The sequence below is a fragment of the Vombatus ursinus genome, unplaced genomic scaffold (assembly GCF_900497805.2).
Source record: "Vombatus ursinus unplaced genomic scaffold, bare-nosed wombat genome assembly UNPS02014861.1, whole genome shotgun sequence".
Classification (NCBI taxonomy): domain Eukaryota; kingdom Metazoa; phylum Chordata; class Mammalia; order Diprotodontia; family Vombatidae; genus Vombatus; species Vombatus ursinus.
In genome coordinates, this window is record NW_020954639.1 from 14,757,510 (window position 1) to 14,770,219 (window position 12,710).

At 37.8% G+C, this 12,710-nt stretch overlaps 1 protein-coding gene across 1 annotated transcript in view; it reads right to left on the bottom strand.

The window, feature by feature from the left end:
• Positions 1 to 85: 85 nt before the first annotated feature.
• APBB1IP (amyloid beta precursor protein binding family B member 1 interacting protein) overlaps positions 86 to 12,710 on the bottom strand; it is a 112,800-nt gene continuing 100,175 nt past the window's right edge. The window contains exons 13-14 of the mRNA XM_027841504.1: positions 8,418 to 8,521; positions 86 to 3,757 (exon numbers count right to left, since the gene is read on the bottom strand). Coding sequence (XP_027697305.1) covers positions 3,257 to 3,757; positions 8,418 to 8,521 — 605 coding nt within the window. The 3' untranslated portion in view covers positions 86 to 3,256. The remainder of the gene's footprint in view (positions 3,758 to 8,417; positions 8,522 to 12,710) is intronic.

Below are 12,710 nucleotides of genomic sequence, written 5' to 3' on the forward strand. Positions count from 1 at the left end.
CCAGTGTCCAGAAATTAGATAATAGAAATTTTAATAGAAAAAATATTTTTTTCTTGGTAAAAAGAGTCAAAAAGACAACATTAAGTTCTGCTTGAAAATATTTTATCTGTGTACAAAACTTATTTATCAAGTATTCAACTTATCTTTGTTTTGTGGAAACATATGGTATATACAGGACCCAGTGCTAGTAGAGATGCAGGATGGGATGGTGCTGGTGCATGAGAACTGTTCAGACCTCAGTCTGGGGCATGGTATACAAGCTGTGCTGTCTGCATTACCTCCTCTCTTGACTCCTAGGCTTCTGTCTCGGGCTTGTTCTCTGAATTTCTTTTGTTAGCAGCCTTGTCTTTGATCTGTTGATTGTCTTCTGACTTTTCCAGTGGATTTCCTTGTTATGATACAGACTTCAGCATGCCGCTTCTTTGGACCCTAATAGCCAAGGCCTTACCCAACCCCCAACCATGCATGGCCCAGGGGGAAGACAAAGGCCTCCTAGTCAGGAGAAGTGTGTTCTTGGGCTACCTCTGCTGCTATGTGTCTGAGCCTCATGCATAAAATGAAGTGGTTGGATTAGATAATTGTGGAGGTACCTTCTAACACTAAAATTCTGTGACTACAAAATAAAGTTTGTGTATATATAAAATTATTCACAGAACTCTAAAAACAAAAATTTTATAGCATTTACATTTTTATAGTGATCTATAAAGTTATCCAGTGGTAGAGTTGTTAACAATCTCTATCCAGAACAGTCATGAATGTGGAAGTAAAGAGGGCCTTTAGAGGGAATTTTAGGACTCATTTCCGAGCCATCTGGGAATTTAGAATTGTACATAAAAGTTAGCTTCCAGATTTAATGAGGATATCTCTTTCCCCCTTAGGTCACAGAGGGACAACAGATAATCTGCAGTAAAGGGGGTTGGGGCTGAACCACCGAGTTGTGACAGCCAACTGGGAGGGAGCTGACAGAAGGGGGTGGAGATTCATTCACCACCTTGGAGGCATTCAGTTGTACAGTTTTTACTTTTAGTAATTACATCAGAAAACAACAAAAAGCTGGTCTGACGTGTTGAACAACAACAACAACAAATCTGAGAAGAAATCAGGAAAAAAATGAGAACCAACTTCAGGCTAATCTGAGAAGCCCCGTTCTGGCTCAGTCTCATAGGGGTCTAGGTGGTCTTAGGGAGTTCGAATTGATGGGGCTCTTACACTTGCTTGGAAGCAAACCTAGACCACAAAGGCAGCTCAGGAACTAATCCAATTTATCATATGTGTTAAAATAAGATAAAATTTTATGCTAGAAAGAACCTCAGGAATAATGTAGTCTGACTGAGGCTCACAAAGGTACTAAAAGTAGGACAACCAGGATTTAAACTTAGATCTTCTGACTCCAAAGGTCCTAGTCTTTCCACTAAACTGTGCTGCCTTTGGGGCCTTACAAGGAAATGGATCCCTGAGCTCACGGGGACTATGACTATGGAGATCGGCTTACATTAGACTGGCCAGCAGGCAGGGTAAAGCAGGGAGATGCCATGGGTACCTGCCCTTCTTCACTGCATTTGGGTCAAGTATCAGGGAAAATGCTTTCCTGAGATTTATTTCACTAATTATTGGGAAATCTCACATTTTAATTAGCTTGGATATCTCTGGTCCTCCCAGAATCAGATGTTGATAACTGGTAATTTTCTATAGATTTACAGGATTTAAAGAGGAATTTTGTATGTATGTTAGTTATTCTTTGTCCTTGTGCTAACACATGTTCATAAAATAACCAATAAGACCTCATAAATTATAATCTAATAAATATATTGAAATGTAATCATATCTCCCTCAGCTGTACTTTATAAAGACAAACTGATAATATTTAAATTAACATCTAGGTTAAAAACTGGCAAACCTGAAAATCTTTCATCCATATTAAAAAAAAATACTTAGGTCCTATATGTTTTCTTTATAAGTAAAATGGAATTAAGCGTATTTTCTCAACTTCATTTTTCATATACCAAAATGGAGGCATAATCATCTTTCTTAGGTTTGAAAAATTTTGAGTTAGAATGCACAATACTTTAGTGGTGGTTAATTTACAAATTCAAATCTCTTTTGTGTTATTCATACATGAAAAAACCAAGGACATGCACAGTGCATCCTAAAATGAAATGGGCAGTCAACTAAAAACAAAGTGAATAAACTGCCTTTTAAATTTCTTTTCCTTTTGTTTTCCTAGGAATATGGAGAAACTGGTATACATGCTATGGGGAAATGCATTGTTAAGAGTTGGTGATAACACTGAGAAATGTGACCAGAATTAATAACTATTTAAAAATTACTTTAAAAGGTAGATTATATTATAAAATATTTTGTGTTCCGTTTTCCTTCTCCCCTCCCCACCCCACTTTTTGGTCTGGACTAAGTTCTCTACAATGGTGTATTAACTCCCTCTAGTAAGACAGGCTTGATTTATCTGTAATTTATAGTTTTAGAGTTTTCTGGGATTCTGGGAAGTTAAGAGGTTTGCTCTTGGCTGTAGAGCTAGTTGAATTAGATGGACTGTGTGGACACTGAAGACTTAACCAACTCTAAAATTTTGTGACTCCAAGATCAGCTTTATGCCCAGGACGCTGTGCTGCCTTTTCATCTATTAGATCTGAGAAACACAAAGGGAAAACGTTTTCCTTTTAGCTTTTAAATATAGAATTATAGACTATTATGATTTGGAGGGTTCTTGGAGGTATCTTGTCCACCTTCCCACCCAACAAATGTAGTCCCTCTATAGCATCCCCAGCTTTGGCCTTACATGTGGCCTCAGTTATTAGACATACAGTATGTCACAAGGCAGCTTACTCCATTATTGGAAAGCTCTCTTAGAAAGTTCTCAATACTCGGCTAAGATCTGCCTCCCCATAATTTCCACCTACTACCTTCTATATAAAATGTTACATTTTATGTAATTCTTCTTTTATAAAATAAAAGAGACACATAACATAATTATGGTCAATTTAAAAAACAAGGGTATATTCAGTTGAAGTGCAAAGATAAGAAAAGACATATGTTTAGCCACAAGTCAGTAAATCAATTCTAAAAGGTTAATGACTGAATGACTGAAAATATTTCTACTTTGAAGTCAATATTTTATATATTGACAATCATTGATTGTCTAAAGAATACAACAATTAAAATACACAATCAAAAAAAGGTATACTTATTTAGGTAGGAATATTTTGTCATGTTTCTCTTCCAGGAAACAAACAAACAAAGTTCAGGATAGGTTGCCTCTTTTCTTTTGCAAAGCTTTCATCAAATCAGACATAAAATCTTGTTCCCCACTTGCACCCCCAGGGGCTGGTCCTGGAATATCTAGCCTTTTAGGAGGCATTGGAGGCTTTTTAATGATGGGTGGGGGAGGTTTACTGGGTTCTGTGGATTGGAATGGTGGAGGTGGAGGAGGAGGAGGTGGTAAAGGAAATTCATCATCACTAGAAACTGTAGGAGGTGGGGGAGGCACAAAATTGGGAGGTTCTTCGTTAAAATCTGGTGGCGGTGGGGGGAGCTCAGCCTCTCCCATTGGTGGTGGTAAAGGAAAATCATCTTGAGGAGATGGTTTGGAGGGTATCATGATGGATTTGGGGGGCATCAGAGACACTGAATTCACATCAGAAGACCGACGCTGTGGTGGTGGTGGTGGTTGCAGGTGGGATTTCTTCAGATTATTGGCTGGAGGTGCTGGTGCATCATAGTTACTAATGGCTGGCTTCTTTTCCTTTAAAAAGACAACATTATTCATGTTCCCACAGAAAGAATAAGTTTATCAAAACATTTCAAGTCTAGATAATGTAGGCATATTTCAAATGGTAGTAGTTAATTCATTTAACTTTGACTTTGTTTTCATCTTTACTCTTGGAATGCCAATGAAATTACATTGAGGTTTGTCTCCCCCATCCCACCCCAAGGCTTTGCCACCATGACTGACATTTCTTTTATCCAGATTAGGAGGCCCAGGGAACTTGAGTGACTTGTCCATTTGAGGTCAAAGGTAAGGCAAGAAACTTCAGTTCGGAAGTTTCCACCGAGTGAATTTTCTCTCCTTCCAAGGAGGTGTGCCCGCTTCTTGTGAGAATCGAAATGACGCACTTCAACGTCTTTAATAAAAAGTCTTTGAGACCCAGTCTTCGGAACTGAGTCTGGGGTCATCTTTATAACAACAGTGAACTCAAGGAGTCAAGTCTAAGGATTTGTCTCTCCTTTGGATTGTACTGGAATAGAACTTAGCTATTGCTATTTTCCCATTCTTCTATCTAACTTTTGGCTCACCAACATTCTGTCCCTAAAGCAAAACAAAACTAAACCTAAGCGGTTACTGGATTCCCCTGTACCACTAGGGGTCCCAGCGTAGCCACATTTATTTTGCTAGAAACTGAACTAGTAGCATAGCCACTTCCATTGTATATGACCAGTTTAACTACCCTGACATAGGTAGCTATAGCCCTTGGTAAAAGGAGACAAGGACCCCTACCCATCCTCCCACTATAAATCTTACTGAATTCCTGGTCATCCTTGAAAGTGCAATTGAAATGCCACTTCCTGTGTCTAGTGAATGAATGACCTTTCCCCCATAGCCCTCTAGAGTTCTTTGTTTTACACGTCTAATGAACCCATGTCTTTTCCCCTCTTCTAGATGATAAATCCCATAATGTCACTCACATATATTTTATCTAATAGCACTCTACACACAGTAGGCACTTTAGGTGCTAAAATGAGGGGAAAGGACAATTCGGGCAAAACAAACAAACAAACCTGGGACCCCTCTGTCCTAGCTTCTTCTACCTCTACTTCAATTTCTCTTCCCATCGAGTCTGGGAATCATAACAGTAATTCACATTTATGTAGCACGTTAAGGTTTAAAAATGCTTGTCTCCTAGGGCTGTAGACTTTGTAAGGAAGCTTCAATACTTCTGTAGTCAGATTGCCTTTCAACTGGTGAACTGGTTTAGTGGACCTCTGTTTGTTTGAAAAGAGTGTTTAGCCCAGGAATTGGAAGAAGTGGTCTTTGCTTTGTAAGATCATCTTATACCTAGAAGAGGCTTTAGATATCAAGGTGTCCAACTCTCTCATTTAGCAAATGAAGAAACAGGTCCAGAGATGGCCTTGCTTAGTTCTTAGACTATTATTTCTTGAGTGGCCTTGGGGAGGTCGCTCCCTTTCAATGTGCACATGAAGAATGGATCGAGCACACAGAATTGTGATAAGAATTAAATGAACTAAAGCTATGAAAGAAAGAGGTGTACAAAGTAAAACTGCGATAAAGGCAAAAGGTATTATTGTTATTGTTACTGTTGTAAAGCCAGGGTATCAAATGTGGCTAAGGGCCCAGTAAGGGTCACCCCTTTATCTGCAAGCATTGGAATGTAGAAGAATGACTGATATTTACATAAAATTTTACTCAAGCTTTTCAGCTTTGTTATTTCCTCCAGAGCGGTTTCATTTTTAAATAGAATTGTAATTTTTTTTCTTTCATCATCTAATGACCTCTCCTCACTGAATATCAAATTAGGTTTTTTCCAAGAAAACACCTTAGGATTTATTTTTTTCTTTCATTTATTTAGTTTGCATGGATAAGCTAATTAACTGTCTCCCCCCCGCCCCTTCCCCCTAATACATGCAGCTTCGGAACTGGTGTTTGCAAGTTATTTAGCTATTTCTATTCTCAGATTCTTTTATTGCTTTAAGCATTTAAATGATTCTCTTCAATAGGCACCATGGAAATCATTAAAGCCATAATAACAGAAAGTACACAGACCTGAAAGAACAACCAGGATATCAAACAAAAACAATCTCCAGAGGTTTTCAAAAGTCTTCAGAAATTGCAAGAGACCCAATAAATAACCAAGCTTTTACCCTCTGTGGTGGCTCCCAGTTCATAGTCAGATGAACAAGGGAGAAAAGGTGAAAAAATATCGAAGCGTTCTATTATATTATACAGTATAGCTGATGTAAGAGCTATGGAGTCTGTGGCTGAAGGGAAGTATTAAATGCAGCTCTTGTAGACAAATGATGTGTTACAAAACCCATTAGCAACTAATTTACAATTATCAGCTACAATTATTATCTAGATTTAAGTCAGAGTTCATTAAGTTACAAAGACAAAACTAATAGAGAATATTATTATTTCTGGACACATTTGAAAATGTTATTTATGCCCCATCACCTTGGGATATAATACTAATATATAGTATGAAATGGAAAATATAATTATCAGAAAAGGCTAGTTTAAAAGAAAGTCAGCAGGGTAGTATGGTGGATAGAGTGTATGACTTGGAGTTAGGAAGACCTGCATTTAAATCCCATCTCAGATTATTACTAGCTTTGTGACCCTGGGCAAGTCACTTAACCAATTTCTACCTCAATTTCTGAATCTGTAAAATGGGGATAATAAAATGCAATGCTAGGTATGCCAGAGGTGCTTAAATATATATTTGATTAACTGATTAGCTTGATTTATTCAGAACAAAAGAAGTAAAAATCCCAAAGGATTAAAAAATAGATTCAGTTTTTTCCTCCAAAGCTCATACCTCAGGTTCATTGATTTCTTATGAGTCCACAAAGGTTCCTTGCTTGTATCTGAGCCAGCTTGTATCTGAGCCAGAAAGTGAATCTTCAATCTCTACAAGGTATACAGTAAGTAGTACACCTTATATTACATCTACCTAGCTGACAAAATGTACCAGTGTCTGTTTCAACTTGAATGGAAGTTTACACATCTGTTTGTACCTTGATAACTTTAGCAATAACTAACTTTGCTTGAATCTGGTATACAACTAAATATGCAGTTCAGTCTGACATTTTGAAGAAAATGCATAATGTGCCAGAATTTCAAAATGGATGTTAATTTTGTGTCATAAGAACTCCATTACCCTATTCTGTGGTTTGTTTTTCAGATGTTCACTCATTATTTGGAAAACGACAGTAAAGGGACTTCACTAAGCACTTTTGGTCAAAGACACATGGTTACAATTTCTGAGTTCTGAACAAATACTGATTAACTGGGATGTTGGATAATTATGTGTTCAGATTAAGTCTGAATGTCCTTTTTTAACAGAATCAAACTAAAATCTTTGTTTTAACTCATATTCCTTAAGATCTTCTAAAATATGTCAGTTCATTTTGATGCCAAAATAAGCACTGGGACATTCTAAGTATGGGTTGAATCAGATGGCTTCTGAGGTCTTGTCTTTTTCTTTCTTTTTTTTTTTTTTCATTAGGCAGTTGGGGTTAAGTGACTTGCCCAGGGTCACACAGCTAGTAAGTGTCAAGTGTTTGATCTAAGGCCAGATTTGAACTCAGGTCCTCCTGACTCCAGGGCCAGTGCTCTATCCACTGCACCACCTAGCTGCCCCCCCGAGGTCTTTTCCAACTGGGACATAAATTTTCCAGCTTTTTCCTGGAAGAACACAGTTATGCTAAGAGGATATCACTAACCCACTGTTTGTAGGACATACTCCTTGAACTGGTTTTTTTTTTTGTTTGTTTGTTTGTTTTTACATAGTAGTGATAGGTTTGTAGAACCATGCACATTCTCTCACAGGTGCCTCATTCTAAACAGGGCCATAAATTTGCTTCATATATATGCCAGAGTTAGGGATGGGATCATAGTTTCAATGGCCAAAGAACAGAGATTTTCATCTGCAAAACTGCCTGATAGGAGAATGAACCCTTATTTGTACTTTCATTAGTATCTAGCACAGGGTTCATCTTATTTTAAAAAAATTAGTCACATTTTGTTTGACACCACAGACATTTCCCAACAAATATTTAAATGCCACCCCCCCAAAGTACATTATAGTCACATAGCAGTAACACAGCCTTGGGTTTTACATTATCCTTGGGTATCTGCACAGTAATCTCAGTATATATGAAATACTTTTAAAATGTTCTCAAAATGAACTAATTTTAATTCTGTTAATCTGAGAAAATGAACACTAAGCAATTTGAAAAACTGAGCACATGCACAGATACCATGCAGTACCTCTAGGATGAGGATAATGTCAACACCAAATAGGTGTGACGATTTCTGAAATGTAGACTAATGGGATAACACATCTCCACAATTAGCCCCACAGCTTATGACAAAAGTTTGGTCTGATTTCTTTCTGGCACACAGTGTAGAAGACTTTGCTGGGAGCCTTGTTTACTTACTTCAGAGTTTGACTGAGATCTCCACACTGTATCCCACATATCATGAATGAATAAAGCTTTTAACCAGGTACTCTACATATGTTTAAGCTCTGAAATGGTCAATAAAGCAGCCTTTTTGTTGGGAGAAATTAATTATTTTTTTTTGTTTTTTAGTAGAGTACTTGTAAAGATTAAGAAAATACTTAAGAATCTGAGTATTGGTTTCATTTACATGGAGTAATTCATACCTTTGTGGCTTCAACATGTCTCTGGGCCTCTTGGAAAATTCCACTAACAGATTGTGTAGGCTGGGAAATCTGTCCATTAGGTTGTACAGTGCTTACTGTATGCCCTAAAAAGGGAAAGAAAGATAAAAAGGAGGAAAATCAATGTATTTTCTTGATGCTAGGGGATATATAAATAACCTGAAAATTAAATAGTTCATGTGTAGGAATTTAAGATTCATGGATAATAATATACAATACTGAAGGTCTGCTTGAAAAATTTGTGGCTGTAACAATATTTTGTAAGAAGCACAACAAAAAAATTTTGAGTTGACTATTTTTTTAAGTAAAACATTAATTAACTGTAATACCTGGCGAATAATGTGTTTAAATTAAGTTTGAACTACCCTGTTAACAGTGTCAACCTGAAAACCTTTTCTATTTCAACCCTTGTTAATGAAGATCTAAAATATATTAGTTTAGTTTTGTGCCTTAATAAATATGTTATAAGGAATATAAATATTTTTGATGACTAAAGATATCGAAGAGTCATTTCAAAAAACCAATTTTTGTTGTACCACAGAATTAGATATAGAGATCACAAGAAATTCATACTGATCCTTGAGATTCCTTATAAGTTACTGTGAGAAGAAAGCTCTTATAGGAACTTATTTTATTATTTGCCTTATTCTCTTAAAACTTCACTTTAATTGAAAATTTAATTCAGGTTTCAGTATATTTAGAGAACTCAGCTACTAATTTAATTCAGTGGTTTCATGGAGATCACCATGTGAAATGAGATTGATCTGAGATTTATTTACTAACTAACCCAGTACCCTGTGCTCTTTTGTTTTCAAATTGATAATTTAATTATTTCTTCTACTGTCTTCCAAAGTGCTGAAGCTACTTATTAAAGACATAATTTTTAATTTCTGGGGTAATCTTTTCTTTACATTTTTTTCTTTTCTAGCAACACCTCATAGTACTTGAATTATTAAATATACTAGGTAATGGGTTTGTGAAAGTAATGGCCAATTCTTAAGTACTTTAGATGGAACATCATGAGGGCTTAATGGTTTGCTCTATTTGCCTGTAGTGAGCAGAACCTAGAGGAAGGGGTTGAAAGCTGTAAAGAAGCCAAGTTAGACTTGAGATAAGGAAAAACTTGCTAACTGTCTTAAGAGCTGTGTAGATTTGGAAGAGACTGCTTCAATACAGAATGGGTTGTGAGGTTCCCCCAGCAAAGACTAGATGACTGATTTATTGATGTAGTGTGGGTTTTTTTTTGCAGGATAGAAATTAGACTGTATAGCTGAGGTCCTTTCCACCTGTGAGATTCTATAACTGGAGTACATTCAACTTTCAAAAAGAATCCTTGCTTAGTTTCTTGCTTCCTTAACCGTTCATCACATATGGTCCTTGCTCTGATTATTCACAGCTGACTACTGGGTAAACACTGAACTTATGAAAGCAAATCCTGTTGGTGCTATCTTTACTATTCTCTTGTGGAAGTATATTTTTAAACAACCTCCTTTTTAGTTTCTCTAGGAATATGAAGATATAATATTTCTCCATTCTAAAATCCTTTCTAGACTTTTCTCTTGGGAAAGCAGGAAGAGCAAAGGCTGGGGCCTTTCTTCCAACCAAACTTCACTCTTGCCTAGATGGGATCACTGCCTTCCTGCCTACATGGAGTGACTGATGCTGTGACATAAATTCCAGGTTAAGTAGCTGCTTACTAGAAGAAATTCTTTTTCAGTCCTTAAGAAGAATGATTTAGGAATAAACAAATGAACAAATCATTTACTGAATGCTTATTATGTGCAAAGTACTGTGCTAAATTCTAGGGATACAAACAGAAAATAGACAGTCCCTGCTCTCAAGAAGGTCACATTCTAATGGAGGGGACAATACACATAGAAAGTTTCAGCTACAAGTCAGATGGAAAAGTCCCATTTGTGTAGAGGCCAAGTACTTGGCTGGAAGCATCGCTATTTTCAAGGCTCTTCGGTTCAGGGTCCTGGGCTCCTACTGGTGGCAGATGCTCAATCGTTGTTACTGGTTGTGATGAGGAGGGAAGGATCTTTCTCCACAATTATTTTATCCTCTCAAAGATGGCTGTGGAGGTTAGACTGGAAGCGGGTTTGAAGATTTGGGGGTTACAGTTATTCCAAAGTTCTTGGGTTCAGCGTTCTGGACTGCCTCCATCAGGGGTTGAGGGAAATGGTGGTCAAGGTGGTCAAGTGGTGGTGGTGGTGGTGTGACTTGTCTGGCATACACTGGTGGCCTTCAGTCTCCCCCTCAGGGTGCCTTGCTGCTTTAGCTAGGGCTGGCTTAACTGCCCGAGGTGTGGCAGTTGGATGGTAATTGGTCAGGATGGCTGGTCCCTTCTTCATAGGAGTTGCTCCTCAGGATGATGGCTGTGAAGGCTGGGCTGATCATAGCAGGTCTAGTGGTCAGGAAAAAACTGAGTGGAGACTATTTCTAGAATGTTAACTCCAAGCTGTATTTTAACTTGTTTCTTTCTCTTTTGTTCAAGACTCCTATAAATGTTACCTCAAATCTTGGGTAGAGTCATGTTGAGGGGATGAAAAACTATGTCAGTGTGGACATCTCTCTTCATGCTAGAAATGGCTTAGAAATTGATTAGTGTTCAATTCAATAAATTTGTTTTTGGAAAACTTCAGCCTAAATCATAGAGGACATTATCATTAGGAATTTTTTTTCTTTTAATAAAAAGATAATGTCTTCCTTTTCTCCTTTGTTGAGAGGGCAGAGATGATAGTATTATAGAATATGAGTTGGAAAGGAGCTTAAAGGCCAAGTAGTCCAGCTTATGCCTAAACAAGAATTCCCTCCATAACAAATCCAACAAGAAGCTATTCAGCCTTCAAGCGAAGACCCCGGGTGGTAACTCAGTGCTTCCCAACACAACTTGTTCTACTTGGATAGTTTTCAATGTTTGGAAATTCTTCCTTACACTGAGCTAAAATCTTCCTTTTTGCAATTTATATTCATTGCTCCCAGTTCTGCTGTCTGAAGCAAAACAGGACAAGTCTTCTCCCTGTTACAGAAAGAGACCGATGTCCCTTTCCACTCCATTCCCCCTCCAAGTCTTCTCTTTTCCAACCTAAACACCCTCAGTTTCTTGCATGGCATGATCTCAATCTTCAATCTCTCCCTGGCTACTGGCTTCTTCCCTACTACCTATATACACACCAATGCCTCCTGCGTCCTCAAAAAATTGACACTTCCTCCACCCAGTCTTGCTAGCTATCACTCCATCTCTCCTCATGGCGTTGAGCCATGAAAAGGCCATCTACACTCAATGCCTCCATGTTCTTTCTTTCCACTATCTTCTTAACCCTCTTATCTGATTTCTGAGCTCATCATTCAGCTGAAATTGCTCTTTCCAAAGTTATCAATGATCTCTTAACTGCTAAATCTAATTGTCTTTTTTCAGTCCTCATTCTACTTAACACCTCTTTGCAGCCTTTCACAAAATCACCCACTTCTCTCTTTGCCACAGTCACTGCCTGGTTCAGGTCCTCATCATGTTGCAACTAGACTATTGCAGCAGCATTAAGTTAATCTACCAGTGACACTGACCTTCTTCTTGTTCTTGAACAAGATGCTCTATCTTGATTCCAGGTAATTTCATGGACTGTCCCCCATGCCTGGAATCCTCTCCCTTCTCATCTACATCTCCTGGCTTCTTTTGAATCTCAGCCAAAGTCCCACCTTCTACAAAAAGAGGCTTTCCCAGTTTTCCTCAATCTTAGTGCCTTCTCTCTGAGATTATCTCCAGTTTGCCATTAGCAAAGACGATTTTTCACCTTTTTTTTTTTGTATCCGTAGCGCTCAGCATAATGCTAGCACATAGTAGATGCTTAATAAATGCTTGTTGACTTTACAATATCGTTGTAATACTGTGTGTAATACAGTGGCTCTGGTGACCTTAAGCAACTCACTTAACTTTGCTGAGCCTCACTTTCCTCATCTATAAAATGGAGGTAAGGGGTCCCTCTGAGGTCCCGTCTAACTCTAAATCTGTTTTTTTGTGGATTGCCCCAAAATCTATATAGCTACCCCCAACCTCTCTTCTAAGCTCTAGAGCCATATTTTCAACTGGCTATGAAACATTTCTATCCGAACGACTTCTTGAATTTAAAATACAACATATATAAACCTGAAATCCTCCTCCTCTTTCACTGTTCTCCTCCTTTACGGTCCCCACCACCCGCTTCTTCTGCTGATGGCCTTATATCCATTCATGGTATTGCCATTTTCCCATTTATCCATACTCAAAAATACTTT